The sequence below is a fragment of the Pseudophryne corroboree genome, chromosome 3, assembly GCF_028390025.1.
Source record: "Pseudophryne corroboree isolate aPseCor3 chromosome 3, aPseCor3.hap2, whole genome shotgun sequence".
Lineage (NCBI taxonomy): Eukaryota > Metazoa > Chordata > Amphibia > Anura > Myobatrachidae > Pseudophryne > Pseudophryne corroboree.
Window position 1 is genome coordinate 15,250,444 of NC_086446.1, and position 14,596 is coordinate 15,265,039.

Here is a 14,596-nt window from a genome sequence, read left to right on the forward strand (position 1 = left end):
TATAAATACACTGTGCCTGAGCAAGGAAGGCGTCAGTGCTTTGGTTGTCAAACCTAGTTCCTGTTTGTCTCTCTCCTGTGATTGTCTTCCAGGTTCCAGCTCCTGTCTCAAGACTTCCACCATAGAGACCCGCACCAGCATTCCACCTGCGGTGTAGCCTGACTCTCCAATCCATTGTGGATTCATCTGTTTCCAGCTACAACATTACCTGCTTCCAGCTCAGCTTCCAGCAGAGTACAGCTTCCCTTAAAGGGCCGGTGTCCTTTCTACACTTTACCACTCTCCACCGGTATTATTATTTCTCCGCTCTCAAGTTCTACATTTCAGTTCATATTTCATCGCTCCCAAGTTCATTTATTATTTAACTGGTTCCAGCCAGTATCCACTCCGTGCTAACAACAGTCTGGTTCCAGCCAGTATCCACAGCAGCTGTTTTATCTTCAGCAACCCAGCTTTTCCTGGAACACCAGCTGGCACACTCCTGGGTTATCTCCATTGCTACAGTCGGGCCTGGTAAGGACTTTCCATCTAGAAGATCATAAGAACTATCTCACACTACCAGTGCCCTGTGGCTCCTGCCATCCTGTAGTACCCAGGAACTGTATTTATTCTTTGCTGACTTTTACGTTTTCTTTTACTGCTGCTGTGTTGCGGAGTTGTCATAATAAACATCATTGACTTTTATCTAAGTTGTCGTGGTCACGCCTTCGGGCAGTTATTATTCATGTTACTTTCATGTCCAGGGGTCTGATACAACCTCCCAGGTTCCGGTACATCTCAGCCCCTACAACTGAGGCTGCCTCCCGTCAGCTCAGGCCCTCAGTTGTGACATCTGATGTCACAGCTGCGTCTTGTGGATGTTTGGAGGGCTTGTCATCCAGTGGACCATGATAACACCGGTCTCTCGGCATCTCATGGCACACTGTCAAGGATTGACTATTTATATCTACCTCCATGTTTAATAGGGTTCAGGATTCCAGAATTGAACCTGAATCTCTATCTGACCATGCGGTCTGCTGGATGACTCTCACTACCTTTCCTGACAGGGGCCCTGTCAGACAGTGGCGTTTCCCGTCCCACCTTGCTAACTCCATCCAATTCCGTAATATGCTGGAGACTTCATGGGCGGACTTTAAACATAGCAGTGCTACAACCGAGGAGGACTCACCTCTTCGGTATTGGCAGGCCTCTAAGCCTGTACTTATGGGCTCTATTATCTCATACACTTCCAAACATAAGAAGGACACCCAAGCTTTATAACTGGATTCCCAGTCGAAACTTACTGACGCTTACCAGGCATTTACACAAAATCCCTCCCCAGCAACTAAAAAACAGTATTATGAGCAAAATTCTCTGTTTGATAAACTTTTGACCCAAATCGAATCTAAACTAACATTCATGCCTCAAAGTAGATTCCATAAGTTTGGCAATCGATATAGTAGATTGCTTTCTAATCTTTTAAAAGGCCAACACCCACCAACGCTCATCCATGCTCTGAAAAAAGCAGATGGCACGGTGGTTCATAATAGTAACCAAGTCCCTGAAGTACTCCACTCCTTCTACTCCTCGTTATATTCTGCCCCCACTGTTGATAGGCAACAACAACACTCTTTCTGGTCCTCAATCACACTCCACTCGCTGTCTTCTCCTTCCTCCCAGTCCTTGGTAGCCCCCATTTCTGAAGAGGAAGTGCTGCACGAAATTAAAAACCTGAAAAAACAGGCAAAGCCCCTGGGCCCGATGGCATGACCAATGAATATTACAAAAGTTTAGCCCCCCATCTGGTCAAGCCCCTCTGCGCCCTCTTCAACCTCCTCTTAACAGGACCACACCCCCTACTTCGTATAGACCTATTTCCCTATTAAATACGGATTACAAACTCTACACAAAAATTATGGCGGATCGGGTCAAACCCTTACTGCCTTCCCTAATTCAAGAGGACCAAATGGGGTTTATCTGGGGTCGCCATTCTGCGGTAAATGTGCGCAAGGTGTTGTCTGTCATGCAATGGTTGGAGGCCTCGGAAAGTCAAGAGTCTTTTGCCCTTCTATCTCTGGATGCTGAAAAGGCTTTCGACCTAGTCACCTGGGACCACCTATTTGATACCATGCTCCCAGATGCTTTCATCCGTGCAGTTCAGCTTCTGTATTCTAACTCCTCTTCCCAAATACTCTCTAATAGTTATCTTTCTTCCCAGATTCCTCTTCATAGGGGAACAAGACAGGGATGTCCTCTCTCACCACTTTTTATTTGCTATGGCCGTTGAGCCGCTAGCCATTGCCTTGCGCACAGCTCCCTTGTATACTGATATTATGGTTGGGTCAACTGAAATAAAACTCAGTTTGTTTGCTGATGACATGCTATTGTTTGTCTCAAAACCTCAATTTTCTATCCCTGCCATAAAATTGATTATAGAATGTTTTGGTTCCTTTTCAGGCTTTCGAGTCAACTATGATAAATCCCGACTCCTCCCTCTGGGCTCTCCCCACTTCTCAACTCCCCCACACCCCTCCATGACACAATTCACCATTTGTCGCTCCTCACTTAAATATCTAGGCATTATGATCCCCTTACTTTAAGCACCCTTTATTCTGCAAATTTCCATCATGTCTACACTTCTTCGGAGAGAATATTGAAAGGGTGGATGGATTTACCTTTATCCCTGTCCTGTAGAGTGGTGGTTATCAAGAACTTTGTTTTTCCTAAATTGTCTTACATCCTCCAAATGCTCCCACTGCAGCTGTCCAAGTCTGATACCCAACGGTTCGACTCTCTCTTCACAAAATGTATTTGGTCGGGGGAAAAATCTAGAGTATCTCGTCACACGTTGCGATTGCCAAGGGTGGGGGGAGGCTTTGGGCTGCCGGATATCTCTGCTTTCTCAAATGCGGCACTGTTCCGCTATATTGTAGACTGATTTTCTGGTGGATCAGTATATACCCTCCTTGATGTTGAGGGCCCCCTTTTCCGTCTGTTTTCTCCAGCTGCCTTACTTCATGCCCGCGCCTCACTGATCCCCCCACATTTTAAGTCTAATATACTCTTCTGCGACACTTATAAAGCATGGAAATCTATTAATAAGCGCTTACACAGGAATTTTGCTAACTCCACATACACTACTTTCTGGGGTAACCCCTAATTCACACCTGGCCTTGAAAACCAAACTTACCTTACATGGAAGGAAAGGGGCATTTCATCTATACGAGACATCTTTGACCCGGGCGGTGTCATATACTCCTTCTCTACTCTAATTAATAAATATGAGTTACCAAATAGCCATTTCTTTATGTATCTACAATCTCGCCATTTTGCACAGTCGCTACCGACTGCAATGCCTCTTGATAGTGATACTGATCCCCTAACTCCCTTCTTACACTCAAGTTTAACCCTTGGTTATAGGATACGTAATTTATATTCCATTCTCATAGACTCTGGGAGGCGGACTTTACAATCTAAGCTCCACTGTCGCTGGTTGCAAGACGTCCCTGATCTCCCACCTATGTCGACCATTATGTCCACGCTATCCTACACACTTAAGTACTTGAAATCGGCAGCCTTACAGGAAACACATAGGGCTTATATCTCCCCGAAACAACACTCCTATTTTACCCTGGCTTCTTCTGGTCGCTGTTTTAAGTGCGGGATGGCTGACGCCACATACCTCCATAGCTTTTGGGGCTGTAGAAAGATTAGAACTTTTTGGAACAGGTTAATGAATTATAATATTAATGATGTGTTCTCACTCCACCTTTGCAAACTCCCAGCCGCCTGCCTTTTCTATTGCTTCTCAGACTGGGAGTTAGGCCCTCAGAAAACGAAGATTGTCCCTGCTTTAACTGTTATGCTAACCATAGCTAAGACATTGTTTCTTAGTCACTGGCTGCACAGGCATTCTCCTTCTATTGCTGAATTAAGAGCATCTTTACTAAATAATATTTTCTACGAGAGACAGGCTCTGGTGCCCGATGTGGAATCGCGAGCTCCTCGATTTTATGGGAAATGGGAGGTAGTGTTGCAAAGCTATGACGAGTCTACTCAACTCAGGATCCAAAAGATCTTTGAGACCACTATTGGTTTTTGCTTAGACAGATCCCATGATCCCGAGTCTACTATGATATATATGCAGTGTCCTTTTATATTTATAAATGTATTACCTTGTCCATTGATTCTGGGTGCTTAACACCACCCCCTAGAATTATTGCTCCTCTCGGGACTTAGGATATGTACTGTCTTTGTCTAGTATATGTTTGTCACCCCACCCTCTTCTCTTCCCATCTTCCCCTTCTCAATCTCTTTTTTTCATCCCCACATGTTTTTCTACATTTTGTATTTTTGTTCCTAAATACTCTGCTTTGTATTTTCTTTCTATAAAAAACAGAAAATTTACTATTGAAGGACGGGCTGCATATCGATAGTTTTCAGTTGTTGGTTGGATTAATGGTATTCTGTGGCCCTTTTAGATATATTGGTTCACGTCTAACCTTCATTTTTTCTCAGACCTATATATACTCTTATGGAGACCATTGCTGTGGCTTCTTATGTAAGATACGCTCACTGGGTACTGCAGCCATATCCTCTTTCTGCTTGACATGTTTTGAATTATTTCCTTTGTGCTCACTCTATAACGCATTTTGTTGTATTTCCGTATTACGTAGAGCCTTTCAAAACAGCTATGCATCATGTTGTTACATGTTCAATACTTTCGACCAATGATGTTTATATGATCTTCTATGCCTATTCTTCAATAAAAAATTGTTGTATAAAAAAAAAAAAGAAAGCAAGTAATACATTGAAGAATTTATACCATAAAGAAATTAGTAAAAGTTTCACTGGAGTGATCCAGTTATCTTATATTAATGGCACACATTCCAATTATCTGTGGAAGGATAACATAAAGTGTTAAAATACTGTGTGACAGGAGTGTTGCTTAAACCCTGTTTTGTATCAACTCATAGTAATGCTTCTCCTGTGTGAAATCTGATGCATAACAAGACGTGATTTACATGTAAAACAATTGCCACACTCAGAACATGAAAACAGCCTCTCACCTGTGTGACTTTTCTGATGTGTAACAAGATGTGATTTCAGTGTGAAACATTTCCCACACTCAGAACATGGAAATGGCCTCTCACCTGTGTGACTTCTCTGATGTGTAACAAGATGTGATTTCCTTGTAAAACATTTCCCACACTCAGAACATGGAAATGGCCTCTCACCTGTGTGACTTCTCTGATGTCTAACAAGATCTGATTTCAGTGTAAAATATTTCCCACACTCAGAACATGGAAATGGCCTCTCACCTGTGTGACTTCTCTGATGTGTAACAAGATCTGATTTCTGTGTAAAACATTTCCCACACTCAGAACATGGAAATGGCCTCTCACCTGTGTGATTTCTCTGATGTATAACAAGATGTGATTTCTGTTTGAAACATTTCCCACACTGAGAGCATGGAAATGGATTCTCACCAGTGTGACTTCTCTGATGTATAACAAGATGTGATTTCTGTTTGAAACATTTCCCACACTCAGAACATGGAAATGGTTTCTCACCTGTGTGATTTCTCTGATGTGTAACAAGATGTGATTTCCGTGTAAAACATTTCCCACACTCAGAACATGGAAATGGCCTCTCACCTGTGTGACTTCTCTGATGTATAACAAGATGAGATTTCTGTGTGAAACATTTCCCACACTCGGAACAGGGAAATATATTATCAGGTGTATGAGCTGCACTATGTGTAACAAAAGCTGAGTTATCAGGAGAACAGCCCTCGCGATTAGAGGGATTGGATGATATATCTGCACTGAGAGGTACTGGATGTATATTTAGCATAACAGCGCTGTCTCCTGGAGAATCCTGTGTGATGTTATCTTCTGTTTTAGTATCTGCATATAAGATGAGATCTCCCTCCAAGGCATTCCTGCTTGTGCCGCCATCTGCTGGAGATAAAATAGCTGTATTATTATTATTCGCAGATCTTTATATAGTGCACACATATTACACAGTACAGAGAATATTTAGTCATTCACATCAGTCCCACCAGGAGAGCTTACACTCTATATTCCCAACGCACACACTCGGGATAATTCATTATCAGAAGCCAATTAACCTACAAGTATGATTTTTGGAGCAATTGTGTAAACACATACAAACTTCACACAGATATCACCTTGTTCGGGAATTAAACTCAGTGCTGTGAGACAGCAATGCTAACCACTAGACCGCTATCTTACTATTACTAACAATGTGGTTTAGATGATTCATTTCAATGTGCAAACTTTGGGGGGTATTCAATTAGCCGTGGTACTTTACCGCATAAATAATCCCCCGGGGACTATTCACGTAGCCAGATATACAGCGCTTATCGGGGATTATGCTTTGGATAATCACCGATATAGCCCACAGAGCCGCAACAACACATAGGATCAGGGACTTATCCCTGAAAAAACGGGCTCTAATTGAAGAGCACGATAATGACCATCAGTTATTAATTAGTTATTAATCGCGCTATCAACCCCTTGGTTTTTTTTTACAGAAAAATTAGCACATCCATTCGAAAATATATGTTATGGTAAGAACTTACCGCTGATAACCGTATTTCTCCTAAGTCCACAGTATCCACAGGATAACATTGGGAGATGATGACAAGACAGCAGATTTGCACCAAATGGTCAAAGCTTTTCGGCCTCCCAGCATGCAATGAGCCCGTCCATATATCCCCACCTGGCTCAGGCAAATCAGTTGTTTTTCCAAAGCTCAAGGCAGGAGCATCATAGAGAGCCCTAATCAGGTGAGAAGAACACACATACACACCCTTCCATACAAGAAGAAAGAGGTTAGTGAGTAAAAGGATCCTCAAATCAGGTGCGTCAGAGTGGGATCCCTGTGGATACTGTGGACTTAGGAGAAAACGAGATTTATGGTAAGAACTTACCGTTGTTAAATCTCTTTCAGCGAGGTACACTGGGCTCCACAAGGAATAACATCAGGGTGTAGAGTAGGATCTTGATCCAAGACACCAACAGGCTCAAAGCTTTGACTGTTCCCAAGATGCACAGCACCGCCTCCTCTATAACACCGCCTCCGTGCACAGGAGCTCAGTTTCGTTAACCAGTCCAATGCAGTAGCAGGCATCAGAGACAACAACAGTTAGTAGCCACATACACCACACACTCACTACACGAGAGGTTGTCAGCGGCTAATGCCATACCAATCCAAAGAAGCAAAGTGCATCAGGGTGGGCGCCTTGTGGAGCTCAGTGTACCTCGTAGAAAGAGATTTAACAACGGTAAGTTCTCACCATAAATCTCATTTTCTGCTGCGGGGTACACTGGGCTCCACAAGGAATAACATCGGGGATGTCCTAAAGCAGTTCCTTATGGGAGGGGACGCACTGAAGTGGGCACAAGAACCCGGCATCCAAAGGAGGCATCCTGGGAGGCAGAAGTATCGAAGGCATAGAACCTAATGAACGTGTTCCCTGAGGACCACGTAGCCACCTTGCACAATTGTTCAAGGGTCGCACCACGGCGGGCCGCCCAAGAAGGTCTGACGGACCGAGTAGAATGGGCTTTGATGGTAGCAGGAGCTGGAAGACCAGCCTGTACATAAGCATGCACAATTACCATTCTAATCCATCTGGCCAAGGTCTGCTTTTCAGCAGGCTAGCCACGTTTGTGAAAACCAAACAGAACGAAAAGAGAATAAGACTTCCTAATGGAAGCAGTTCTCTTCACATAGATACGGAGAGCCCGTACCACATCCAAAGACCGCTCTTTGGCAGACAACTCCGGAGAATTGAAGGCCGGAACCACAATCTCCTGGTTAAGGTGGAAGGAAGACACCACCTTAGGCAAATGACCAGTGTGTGTTCGAAGAACCGCCCTGTCACCGTGAAAAATCAGATAGGATGACTTACAGGACAAGGCACCTAAGTCTGAGACCCGTCTTGCAGAGGCAATAGCCAGCAAAAACAAAACATTAAGGGAAAGCCATTTAAGATCAGCAGACGCAAGAGGTTCAAATGGGGACTCTTGCAAGACCTCCAAAACCACCGACAAATCCCAAGGGGCAACAGGTGGCACATAAGGAGGTTGAATCTGTAACACACCCTGGGTGAAAGTATGAACATCAGGCAGGGTAGCAATCTTTCTCTGAAACCACACCGACAAGGCAGAAATGTGAACCTTGAGGGAGGCCAGACGAAGGCCTAAGTCCAGGCCCTGTTGAAGGAAGGCCAACAGCTTGGCCGTACTGATCCTGAAAACGTCATAATTATGAGACGCACACCAAGTAAAGTAAGAATTCCTGACCCTATGGTAAATCCGAGCCGAAGCCGGCTTACGGTCCTTCAACATAGTTTGAATGACCGCCTCAGAAAAACCCTTGGCCCTCAAGACGGAAGCTTCAAGAGCCACGCCATCAAATCCAGACGGGCCAAGCCCTGGTAAACACAAGGGCCCTGAACAAGGAGGTCTGGTCATTGTGGAAGTAGAAAGGGACGAACCAGCGAGAGGCCCTGTAGATCGGAGAACCAGTTCCGTCTGGGCCACGCTGGAGCGATCAGAAGTAGGTTTCCTCCTTCTTCTTTGAACTTCCGTATTACTCTGGGCAGGAGTGACACCGGAAGGAACACATACAGCAGCCGAAAGTTCCATGGAATTGCCAGAGCGTCCATGAATGCTGCCTGAGGATCCCTTGTTCTTGCTCCGAAGACCGGAACCTTGTGATTGTATCGAGATGCCATCAAGTCTACATTTGGTAGGCACCACTTGTCCACTAGGAGTTGAAATACTTCCTGATGAAGGCTCCACTCCCCGGCGTGTACGTTCTGACGACTGAGATAGTCTGCTTCCTAGTTGAGGACTCCCTGAATGAACACTGTGGATATGGCCGGCAGATGATATTCTGCCCAATGAAGAACCCGTGATACTTCCCTCATTGCCATGCGGCTTCGAGTGCCGCATTGATGATTAATGTAGGCCACCGTGGTGGCGTTGTCCAACTGTACCTGAACAGGCCTGTTCTGTACCAGATGCTGAGCCAGGTTCAGAGCATTGAACACTGCCCGCAGTTCCAGAATGTTTATCGGGAGGAGAGACTCCTCCGTGGTCCACCAACCCTGTAGGGAGTGTTGCTCCAACACCACACCCCAACCTCTCAGACTGGCATCCGTTGTCAGTAGGACCCAGTTGGATATCCAGAAGGGACGACCCCCTGCTCAATCGTTGGTCCTGAAGCCACCAGCTCAGTGACAGGCGGACCCCCGGAGACAAGGAGATCATTTGCGATCTGATCCGGTGAGGCAGGCCGTCCCACTTGGTAAGAATCAGCTTCTGTAGAGGGCGAGAATGGAATTGAGCATACTCCACCATGTCGAATGCCGACACCATGAGACCTAGCACTTGCATTGCCGAATGTATCGACACTTGCGGACGAGATAGGAAGCATCGACTCTTGTCCTGAAGCTTTGGGACTTTCTCCTGAGACAAGAACAACCGCTGGCTGTGAGTGTCCACTAACGCACCCAGGTGCACCATGCGTTGAGCAGGAACCAGGGAAGATTTCTTCCAGTTGACCAACCACCCGTGGGTTGTCACAAACTGGACCGTCAGATCTAGACGACACAGGAGAATTTCTGGAGAATTTGCCAGGATCAACAAATCATCCAGGTACGGTAGGATCCTGACCCCTTGACGGCGGAGTGCAGCCGTCATCACCGTCATAACTTTGGTGAAAACATGGGGAGCCGTTGTCAAATCAAAAGGCAACGCCCGAAATTGGTAATGAAGGTTGCCCACTGCAAACCGCAAGTTCTGCTGATGTGACAGTGCAATAGGAATATGCAGTTAGGCATCCTGTATGTCCAGGGAGATCATATAGTCCCCAGGCTCCAATGCCAGAACAATAGACTGGAGAGTTTCCATACGAAACTTGGAGACCTCACATACTTGTTCAACTCCTTGAGATTGAGAATGGGCCGCGAGGACCCATTCGGTTTCGGGACTAGGAACAGTGGTGAATAGTACCCCTTGCCTCTCTGAGCCAGAGGCACCTGTACCCCCTCTCCTGTAGTCAGGAGGGAATGTACTACTGAATGAAGAGTGTTTGCCTTTACCAGGTCCAGAGGGACGTCTGTCAGGCAAAATCGTTGAGGGGGACGTTTCTTGAAGGATATGGCGTAACCTCAAGTGCCGACTTCCCGTACCCAGGCATCCAAAGTGGTCTTCAACCATTCCTGGTCAAAACCTAGAAGCTGGCCCCACACCCTGGGATCCCCCAGGGGGAGGCCCACCCCATCATGCGGCCGGCTTGTCAGATTTGGAAGCAGACTGGCGGGCAGCCCAGGCCCGCTTTGGTCTGGGCTTGGCAGGTTTGGAAGCACGAGCTTGTTTCGGGTACGCCTGACCTTTTGCTTTTCCTGGAGGATGAAAGGGCAGAGGGAAAGTACTTTTAGCCTTCGGAGCAGAAGGAGCCGTACTTGGTAGGCAAGCTGTTTTAGCGGAAGCCAGGTCAGCCACAGTCTTGTTGAGATCTTCTCCAAAAAGAATGTCTCCCTTGAAAGGAAGCACCTCCAGTGTTTTCATAGAATCCATATCCACCGACCAGGACCTCAACCACAGGATACGGCGAGCCAGGATGGACGTAGTAGCAGCCATGGCCGCAAGCACCCAGGCATCAGAAGCCGCCTCCTTAAGGTAAAGAGAGGCCGTGGCAATATATGAAAGGCATTGCATAGCATGATCAGAAGCGTTAGACGGCAGCTCTCCGCCTCCAACTCCTGAGCCCATGCCTCAATAGCTTCAGCAACCCATGTTGCTGCAATGGTTGGCCTATGCACATCTCCCGTTAGGGTGTAAATCGCCTTTAAACAACCCTCCACACGCCTATCCGTCGGTTCCTTCAGAGAGGTGATGGTAGTTACAGGCAGAGCGGAAGAAACAACCAGTCTCGCCACCTGAGAATCTACAGGCGGGGGAGTTTCCCAATTTTTAGTGAGCTCCGCAGATAGAGGATATCGAGCCAACAGTCTCTTATGTGGTGTGAATTTAGTTCCCGGGCTCCCCCAGGATTCCTGACGTACAGATGTGTCCACTTACACCTTTGCTTTTTTACAAATTTGGCCCAACATGCAAAACACGGCTATGCTGTTTTTCATCAGTAGCGAGTGGATGAATTTTTTTATTTTTGTTTGCCATAATAGAATATGTATAAAGTAACATATTAAAGAAGCAAATTAAGAAAAATCACAAGGCATGGCTAAATTTCTAAGTCTATGGCATGTAAAACTGTGCCATACATGGCGGGATATAGCAAAGATGTATGTGGACACATCTGTATATCAGCTAAATGTTGAGAAGGAGGGAAAAACTGTTTAACCACCTTCTTACGTTTAAACCTGTCTGAAGTTTTAGAGGCAGGCTCAGGGTCATCAGAAACCTGAAGAAATATCCTGACAGCCTCAATCAAATCAGGTACGTCCACCAGTAATTTCCCTTCCCCATCAGAGGCAACAGAGTCAGAGTCTGTGGGGTCAGTGTATGCCCCATCCTCCTCAAAGGATGTATCCGGCATAGTGGTGGATTGTGAGGAAGTAATGGCCCATTTAAAAGACTTCTTAGTCGCGGGCGGGCGAGCAAGAGTGAGACTTATGTTTAATCATAGAGCGGTTCAAATGCCGTAACAGGAGATTTTCTAAGGTACGTATAAGACGCTTTTTAGAAAACTCACTCAGAAAAATACTAAGACTATAAAAATAAAATAAGAAAGCTTATGGCTGCAAAAAAACAGCGGCCCTCTGACCATAGTCCGGCTCCTGCCACACCAAACATAAAACTGATTTGCCAGAGCCAGGGGGAGGGGATATATGTACAGGCCCGTTGCATGCTGGGAGGCCAAAAAGCTTTGACCGTTTGGTGCAAATCCGCTATTGCGTCATCATATCTCAATGTTATCCTGTGGATATCGTCTAAAAAATATTGAGGTATCTCTGTGCGCTAATGTAATGCAGCTCGAGAAATATATTGGATATGGAATCACAACAGTTCCAAACAAGACAATATGCAAAAGACAAAAAACAAATATTGGGCTCAAGCGCTCACAAATGAATATACACTTCCCTTAATTTCTTAAATGGGATGCATCTGGAGATTTTTCCTTCCAATTTTCCACAGGGTTTTCTCATACATGGAAAAGAAAAACAAACATACACCAAGATCCTCGTGTATTACTTCCAGATAATATTGGAGATCACTCTCTATTACTTCCCTTAAGGAGATATAATTATATCGGGGAGATCCACCTTCCAAAACACTTACACAAGTGTAAAGCAAATATCATGTGAAAATGGTGCTAATAAACCACTCATTGAAAATTCCCATAGGGCAGTTTCAGTGTGTCGAGGGAAATTCCCCCTTCCAAAGAACACTTACACAGGTGTGAAAATAACGTGCATATAGGAACAGAACCTCCTGTGGATGGTCACTCCGTCACCAAAATTTAAAAATATCGGGGTTGCCCCCTAACGTAAATCACTCACAATGGTAGATATATATTATGCATGTAAGGTGGGTCTTTCTTATCCACTCCTTATATACAGCCACGCACTTTTTCTCCAAAAGAAGATATAGCGAAGAAGATGTTGAAGTATAAAAGCAGTGTTTCTCATACCCAGGAAGGCTAGGTGGAAATTGATGTTATGCAGAAAAAATTGGGGCCCCGTTAATCTGATCTCCTCCAAGTCTCCCACGGGTAAATCCTTCGAATGCAGGCCTCCCCACCAACGCGTTTCAACCCGTACCAGGGTCTTTGTCAAGGTGTGGGAGATGCCAGCATATTCATTCCTTATATACTACCCTAATTAAACATGGATAACAGGTGTGTTGTTTGTGGAAATCTCCAACAAAATCTGTATAGTCATTAACCATACACAGAGTATGCAAAACATATTATCTAATACACATAGTCCCGGGCATGAGCGTCTTCCGTGTTCCCAATATGGAAGTGAAGTCACCCGCTCGCTCAGAGTCCACCTGTGGTTTATGTGGCGTCGTCATTTCCTGCTGCGGAACAAATGTCTTATGTTTCTCAATTGCAATATTTTAAAATGACACTAATAAAAGTTATCTTTTAATGAAACTTGTTATTCATAATAAATATAAATACATTTCTTTCCTTCTTCTTGAGTGCGCCAACAAAGAGACAATCTTTCCCTGTCCTGTGTTGTTCTGTAACTTATTGTCTATGGCAGCACCCCCTATGATGAATGGTGATACATTTTTCTTACAATCATAAAATTAGGGGAAACTTTCATTCCAATTAAAAATGTCAAAATTACCCTAGTGCAGAGGACATCCCTGTCCCCCATTTCCCTTACATATATTGGTATATTGGTTGGTCATCCAACTTTCTCGTCCTCTAGCACAGTATATCGACTGGACATAGCACAAGTTTGAGCAAATTTAATTGATTTGTTAATCTTAACCCGATTGATAACCTGTTCAAGAGATGGCTACATTCAATCTAACCAAAGATTTGGATGACACAAGGGAAAGACTGAGAAATAATATCAGTGCAATGTTTGAAAATGATACATTATCAGGTGATTCCTTGAATGGAGATTGGATGGATGATCTCTATTCACTTAAACAAGTTTTAATCAAACAGAGCAAAACATGGTGGAACAAAACCACCTTTGACAGCTACATTAAGAACAAAGTGACACCAAGAGGTTTAAGACCTAGGGTCTTTCCCGCATTCGAATTAGCCAACATTGATTTACAAAAAGAATGGGAGAATATATTATCTCAGTGTTCTATGGAATTAATAAAAGTCCTAATTAAACATGATGAGATTCTTCTCAATAGGTACACACAGGAAATCTCAGCTATGGGTGAAAAGCTTAAGAAATATGAATCACTGGACAAATTCCAAGTGACTTATAATAAGTATAAAAAAGAAATTGAGGAAATTTAAAAAAACTATCATAGATAGGAAGCGCAGAAAGTTGCACATTACGGATTTTGCTCAAAACAAAGCATATAAATGGAAGGTGTATGGATCACATAATAGATCGAACAGTATTACCAACTATACAACATCAGATATTGATTCATCTGAAGGGGAGAGTAACATGAATATGCCAAAGAGGGAAAGGAGTAGGAATTTTTTAGAGAGAACTCCACAGAAGATACGAGAAGGTATAGGCCGAGAATACATAAGACCAGGCGGGGGAAGAGGCGAAAGAAGAAAACGAAATACACGCGAATGGAGGGAGGAGCCAAGGGAACAGAGACGGTATCACAAATAGCGGAAAATCAGCTACGTATTATCAACTTAACAGACCGCATCCTTACATCTGATCAAACCTCTCTTCTTACAAAAGGACTCTCCTTCTCCCCCACTCAGCGACCGGATAGGTTTGAATGCGAAAAGGATTTACACCTTTTCGCACGTAAAATCCTCCTTAAAAAATTCTTTAGCAATAAGGACGCGTGTTACGATCAATCCTTACCCGAAAACAATCCTACCACCTCTATCTCTTTATCATTAGAGGACCAATCTATCTTGAGAATGTTAGAAGAACTTGAGACAG

The 14,596-nt window shown here is 44.4% G+C and overlaps 1 protein-coding gene across 5 annotated transcripts in view; it reads right to left on the reverse strand.

The window, feature by feature from the left end:
• Window positions 1-3,196: 3,196 nt before the first annotated feature.
• The window catches only part of LOC135056995 (zinc finger protein ZFP2-like), a 68,050-nt gene continuing 56,650 nt past the window's right edge, over window positions 3,197-14,596 (reverse strand). For 2 of the 5 annotated variants that reach the window (XM_063962840.1, XM_063962839.1), the window contains exon 7: window positions 3,197-5,942. In XM_063962840.1, coding sequence (XP_063818910.1) covers window positions 4,945-5,942 — 998 coding nt within the window. In that variant the 3' untranslated portion in view covers window positions 3,197-4,944. The remainder of the gene's footprint in view (window positions 5,943-14,596) is intronic. The other 3 variants (XM_063962837.1, XM_063962838.1, XM_063962841.1) reach the window with 2 other exon arrangements.